This window comes from Notothenia rossii (genome assembly GCF_949606895.1).
Source record: "Notothenia rossii genome assembly, chromosome: 6".
Lineage (NCBI taxonomy): Eukaryota > Metazoa > Chordata > Actinopteri > Perciformes > Nototheniidae > Notothenia > Notothenia rossii.
The window spans coordinates 72,502,719-72,509,459 of NC_136909.1; the positions used below are offsets into that span (position 1 = coordinate 72,502,719).

General features: G+C 39.8%; 1 protein-coding gene across 1 annotated transcript; it reads right to left on the reverse strand.

Moving 5' to 3' along the window:
* Positions 1-163: 163 nt before the first annotated feature.
* LOC307045224 (peroxisomal N(1)-acetyl-spermine/spermidine oxidase-like) lies at positions 164-6,045 on the reverse strand. Its single transcript, XM_079690750.1, has 10 exons — positions 5,827-6,045; positions 3,484-3,660; positions 3,148-3,278; positions 2,825-3,012; positions 2,212-2,393; positions 1,931-2,100; positions 1,599-1,684; positions 1,316-1,428; positions 1,010-1,164; positions 164-895 (listed from the first exon to the last, which is right to left on the reverse strand). The coding sequence occupies exons 1-10, from the start codon at positions 5,978-5,980 to the stop codon at positions 743-745; spliced, it is 1,509 nt and encodes a 502-aa protein (XP_079546876.1). The 5' UTR covers positions 5,981-6,045; the 3' UTR covers positions 164-742.
* Between the last annotated feature and the right edge of the window lie 696 nt (positions 6,046-6,741).

Genomic DNA, 6,741 nt, shown 5'->3' on the forward strand with positions numbered 1-6,741 from the left:
CGTCAGTGAATAGTTTTTAGGTGTAGGCTACACAATATTATTAGTAATTAATCAAACATGAAAAACAGATTAACAAACTGTTATAAAAGCCAGAGTGAAAAAAAGGAAAAAACAATAAGGCAACATATTGTCAGGTACAAACAATAAAATGATTAATAAAACATTATAAGTGAGATGGAACTTTATTAATAGTTTTTCACATAGGTTTGAGATTAACTCACTGATTTAAGAGAGAACTGGTAAAACAGATTATTGAAAAATATACAATGTATAACATCTGATAGATAATTACAATCAATGTATATATATAGTTTATATATATATACACATATGAATATTTTATAATAAATTCAGCAATATGGATATTTGAAAACTGCTAGATTAGAGTTCAATCATTCTTTAAATACAAAAAATCAAAGGCACAAAATCACAACTAATTCTTTCAGATGCATTGATATGAAGATAACATGTAAACAAGATTACTGTCTAACTTCAAATCTTAATTTTCCTGATTGTACACAAGCACGAATGCTCTCCATTGCTGATTGGCTGAAAATAATGTGTGACTTGGTCCAAGCTTCTTGATTTTTTCCCCATTTACAGATCCTGTAAATACATGCTGTGTAAGAACACCAGATTTTCTTTTAGCCCAGGCAGCGCAGACGATCGGGTGATATTCGGAATAGAATAGTTGAAAGCGCCCTTAAGCGACTGATTTAAATAACAAAGCAGCAATGTTCTTTTAAAGCTTTGACTTGGGTGGTTCAGAGGTACTGATGGCGGAATAGTGAGAGATGAGTCTGTCAGCTTCTCTCCACCCAGTAAGGAGAGCTCCGTGGACGGTGGAGTAGTAGCAGGGATGAGTCGCCTCTCCAGCAAATAACACCTGCAGGGGCTGAAATACACCAACTAGTTACAAGTAGGTCTTACAACTTGGTCTATCATATAATGTGAGTCTGTGTTTTTCCTAAGTGCATACAATTGTGTTTGAGAATGGACATGTATTTACTTGTAAAAGTGACCCCTTGGTAGGCAGAGGCTCCATCATGTTCTCCAGGTCCTGGGTTGAACAACCTTTTCCTGGGTAACTGTAAGATCCACATGTCCAGGGGTCATGAAACCACTGTGAGCGCAGGACTCTCCTCGGGGTGACGGTCGGGTTTCCTAAACACAGTTAGTCAGAGAGTGCTGACAGAAATCATTCTTAACTTGCGTTTTAGACAGAAAGCCTCCACTTTTAAAAGAAAAAAGGTACATGCTAAAATGCAATCTGTACTGAATTGTTGCTCAATCTTTGAGACATATTTAGGCTCACCTGTGAATCTGCAGATGAGTTGTGTCATGGTGTGTGTGACCTCTTGTTCAGACAGGGTCTCCATATACTCTGACTCATGTCCAGCAATCCAGCCACACAGAACATGGCCATACCTGAACAGCAGAGTACGTTACTCCTTATCAATGTATTTACCAGTTATTTTTCTATTAAATATAACATACAAAAACAGTACACACATGTAAATAAATACACAATAAAATGTCAAATCACGTAAGAATAAAAAAAGTGCAGTGTATAGTTGCTCGCATCAGCATTTGTTGACCTTTCAGAGGGTTTGAGCACAGTGAAGCCAAACAGCTTCTTTATCCAGGATCTCTGTACATCTGGCACCTGGTCCAACATGCCATCCTGAATCACAACAAGAGAGGAAACTGTTTAATAGTGTGTATGTGTTAGACATTTTTGATAACTGGTTTGGAATATGTGTGGTTGAAAAATAGGACACAATGAGCAACCCTGACCCAGATTTCACGAGCAAAACCAGCCCAAAAATTAAGATCCTAGCGCTAGGGAAAACTTTGTTTTAAAATGACTATTCTCCTAGGTAATTAGGTGTCCCTGTCTGTCTCTTTATTCAATGACTGCACATCTCACCTCATCTTCCCATACAAGATATATGACCTCACAGTCAGCATCCCACCACGGTGAATCAAACTCCACATATATTTTATTGTTAGTTCCAAATCCTAGTCTCTCTACAGAGTGCAGCTTGTGTAGAGGGAGAGAAGGACTGAACAGGGTTGAATGGTGCTTCTTAAGATATCCTGTAAAGAACAGCAAATCACAAGAACAGAGTTGTAGCACAACCTAAACATTTCATGCGCTGAGATGGAAAATACCAAACTGTGTTTGCTAATATACGTCTCTGAATCTACCTAGAGGTACAGTGACAATGACATGATCAGCAGCTATCTTCTTCTCATCATCACATTCGATCATCACAGAGTTTTCTTCCTTCTCTGTGTTGTTCCAGTGGACACAGCGAACAGGCTGGTTGTAAGTCACCAAATCACTGGGGAGCTCCGACATCAAGTTTTTGATTAGACCTTCATAGCCACTGTGTGAAAAAGAAAATTATATTTAGGTCAATCAAAAAAGACAAAAGAGGGCTGAAATGATCAGATTGAATAATCTACTACTCATAAACCAAACTATCTATGTGTCAGATAAAGCTACCGGGGAGTAGTTGTTGGAGTCAGATCATATCTGGGAAAGAAGATTACTGTCAGGCTAAATGGTGTTTTGTTACTTCACCTCTGTCATAATCATGGATTGGACATTAACGGCATGTTTGACCATAGGGTGATTCATAAGTTTTTTTTTTTTATCAAAAGAAAGCAGCTCCTTTGAGTCAAGCAATTGCATAAAATGACATTACAAATGACATTTTTAACATTCAAATGTATAGGAAATAAGGTCCTATGGAAATGAATTATAGAAATAGATGATAGTTGCTGTACTATATGTATGCAATGTTAAAGTACTCACCCAGGGAATGTGCAGTCGAGCCCAGGTAGAGTCTTGTATAGACCGTAGGCCCCCAGGCCCACCTCATCCATACTGTGAGCCCCATTAACACAGCACTCGACCTTCAACATGTTACTGATCACGCACAGTCGCAGACATCTGGTAGCTGCATCGATATCTTTCCACTTTTCTGCTGCTTGTTGTTCAGCCTGGGCCAGAAAACAAGAAACAAAACAAACTCCTTTGTCTTACAAGATGCAATTTATCCTCAAAAACATCTGAAATATTCAAGCCAATCTTGTCATCATCCAGTGTTATTATTGTAGTCACTGAGAGAAATGTACCTCTGAACGTATGAAATCTCCCACACAGGCCCAGGGTTCTCCACCCTGACTCTCGAATTTTGAACCTTCACTCATCAGTTCAAGAAACATCTCCTGAGCAGGATAGATATCCTCGGCATTCAGCTTCCTACCTGCAAATTAAACATCCCAGAGAAAACTAATAAGGAAAACTCTACAGTAACTCAATATTAAAATTGGATGTATCTGAAGGGTCAGTCTTAAAATAAGCTACAATTTTGCCAATATCTGACGACATTCAGATACATTTTTTCCTTATCCTAAAGCTTCTGGAGGTACATTTGCAATTGTGTGCTACATAACAAAAATGTACTTGACCTGAACTGCTGAAGAAGTTGGGAACCCAGGGGGGATGTCCCTCAACATCCATGGCCTGGTTCTCTGGCGTGAGGGCATCTGGTTCCAGCAGCCCATACTGACGGGCCAGACAAAACACTGGGTTCCCTTCAGACGGTCCATGGATCCAATTTGCCCCTATCTCAATGATATTATCACCTGCAAAAAATAAAAAAAGTAGAGATTGAAAAAAATGATTATTAATCTAGTTGGGTTTTTTTGTTTCTTCAAAGCAATGTTGTTGCTGTTTTTTATTGATAGGGTTATACAGCAGGCCCTTGGTCCCCTCCTTTTATCTCTGTACACGTATTAACTTGGCTTTCATTGCTTCTCCTACGACAGTAACGCAAATAATGCAAAACTGATTCTGGTTTTTTTCTGAAACCCAGGAGGTCACACACATCTGTGCTTGTATGGCTCACATCTCTCAGTGCAATGTTTTTGCACAACCTAAAGCGCAATCTAAACAAGACAGATCTGCTCTTCCTTGCACGTACGGACTCTCCCATCCCTGACCTTTCTATTAACATTGTGTTGTTTCACAACTCAGACTGCAAGGAATCTGGGAGGGACACTGGACTGTCCTTCACTGCCAACATCACATCTTTAACCCGCTCCTACAGATACAACATCAGAAGGATTCGTCCCCTACTGACCAGTGCCATCCGACCTCTTCGGCTAATGCAGAATGCAGCAGCTCAACTGTTTTCCAACATATCAAAGTTCTACCACATTATACTCCACTCTGGATCTGACCTTCCTACATCCAGGACATGATTTAAATCATACACAGCAGCACGTGAAAAGGGACCACATTACTCCTGTTCTGGCTGCCTTACACTGGCTCCCTATAGAACACAGGATAGAATTTAAAATTCTTCTTCTCGCCTACAAAGCCCTTAATGGGCAGGCGCCATCTTACCTTAAAGAACTCATTATACCCTACTGTCCTACTAGGGCATTGCGTTCCAAGAATGCAGGGTTGTTGGTTGTTCCTAGAGTCTCTAAAAGTACAATGGGAGCCAGAGCCTTTTCTTATCAAGCTCCACTTTTGTGGAATCAGCTTCCAGTTTGTGTTCGGACGGCAGACACTCTATCCGTTTTTAAGAGTGCGCTTAAGACCTTCCTTTTTGATAAAGCTTATAGTTAGGGCTGATTAGATTCAGCCCCTAGTTTTGCTGATATAGGCTTAGTTTGTCGGGGGACATCTTACTTCTTCCTTCTCTCTGTCTATACCTGTGTACTCTCATGTTCCGATTAACCCAGCTTCCCCAAATGTCTTTATTTTTTGTGTCTATATACGCCGGGATCCGGAGTCATGGATGATCCTGCGGTCCTGTGTCATGGATCGCGAGTCCTGGATCTTGACTCGTGGCTGTGGTCCTGGATCATAAGTCCTGGATGGATATCCTCGTGGATTCATCTTCCTATTATACACAAATGCATTTCCAAACATTTGGACTACCTATGTTGCAAATGTATTATCTTTTCAATTTACACACGGCATCTATTGCACGTCTGTCCGTCCTGGGAGAGGGATCCCTCCTCTGTTGCTCTCCCTGAGGTTTCTCCCATTTTTCCCTTTAAACTGTGGGGTTTTCTCTGGAAGTTTTTCCTTGTACGATGTGAGGGTCTAAGGACAGAGGGTGTCGTATTGTCATACTGATATTCTGTACAAACTGTGAAGTCCACTGAGACAAATGTAACATTTGTGATATTGAGCTATATAAATAAACATTGATTGATTGATTGATTGAATTTACACACGGCATCTATTGCACGTCTGTCCGTCCTGGGAGAGGGATCCCTCCTCTGTTGCTCTCCCTGAGGTTTCTCCCATTTTTCACTTTAAACTGTGGGGTTTTCTCCGGAATTTTTTCCTTGTACGATGTGAGGTTCTAAGGACAGAGGGTGTCGTATTGTCATACTGATATTCTGTACAAATTGTGAAGTCCACTGAGACAAATGTAACATTTGTGATATTGGGCTATATAAATAAACATTGATTGATTGATTGACGTGCACTTTGCTCTGCATCAGGCAATGGGCTTGCTCCTTCTTCACTGCAAGTTGGACCCAGGTACTCCTCAACAAAAACAAGCCTGTTTGCTATAAAAGTGTGAGCTAAATTAAATGTAAAGAAGTTTACATATTGTTGTTTTTTTAGGCTCCTTCAAGAACTCTTTCTTGTTTTGTGGATCGGATCAGAGGAAATGTAACAACATATTGCGAGGTAGGCTAATAACAACATTCAAGCGATAACACTGTAACCTTTGAGACGCTGCAATACATTGTGTTGATCGGTGGCTGTTTCACACATCTCACCCAGTGTGCCGGTTTTGACTCTTCCTCCGCTTCTTGCAGTCGCTTCCAGTATTTGCACATGTTGAAATCCAGCGTTAACGAGTCTTTGTGCAGCTGCTATACCTGAAATCCCGCATCCTACTATAACTACTTTAGCATTCACACTCATAGCCATAGCTGACTCTGCACGTATACAATACTACTTTTTGTTAACGGTTATACTTCTTCCTGAAGCATAAGCAACAAATACAACATGTTTTCCGGTTAAGAGTTTCAAAATAAAACTGATATCTGGCCATTCAACTTTTTTGTCCTTGGTTATAATCCCTTTAACATTCAATTATAATACCGCAAAAGGAAAATCAGTCATTACTGGAGGGGAACTTCAGCATGTATATTTATAAGTTTTCTAATGTATTCAATTCATTATTTTACATAAGTGTAATTTACCACAAGAGGGCAGTATTTTTCTATATGTTAACACATGGTCAGATGTTTTTAGGTCACAGGTGAACAAGAAGGCTTCTGAAGAATGAAGCATAATCATTGGGTAGTGGTAGGCCTACTGGTACTTCAGATTTCTTTTGCTAAAGCAATATTAAAACAAACTGAATTTTTTCACGTTTAAACTTTCCTCTACATGTCAAAAGTCCCCCAACCTGTTTAACATTTGAGAAAAAAAAAAGCTTGTTGACTTATATTGGTAAACCGACGTCTGTAAATTAGCAAATCATTAATTTGGGGTAAATCAGCTTCGAGGTTTGAACACATAAACAGCCCCTTTTAAATCATTAGGTTCTTAAAGTTGTAATCATTTATTTTTAAATACAGAGTTATTTGTGCAGCCTTTCATGGGAATGGGCAAGAGACTGAGTGGTTTGGGAGCAGGGTCGAAGAAAACCCTAGAGCCCTTGGGCCCATCGACGCAGGAGATTA

Bases quoted from the DNA above. Each gene is read 5' to 3' on its own strand.
- LOC307045224 (XM_079690750.1), bottom strand. From the start codon at position 5,980: ATGGCTATGAGTGTGAATGCTAAAGTAGTTATAGTAGGATGCGGGATT. The intron at 3,013-3,147 runs GTACATTTCTCT...TTTCTGGCCCAG, and splicing joins GAGATTTCATACGTTCAGAG to GCTGAACAACAAGCAGCAGA. The intron at 1,429-1,598 runs GTCAACAAATGC...TCTGCTGTTCAG, and splicing joins GTGCTCAAACCCTCTGAAAG to GTATGGCCATGTTCTGTGTG.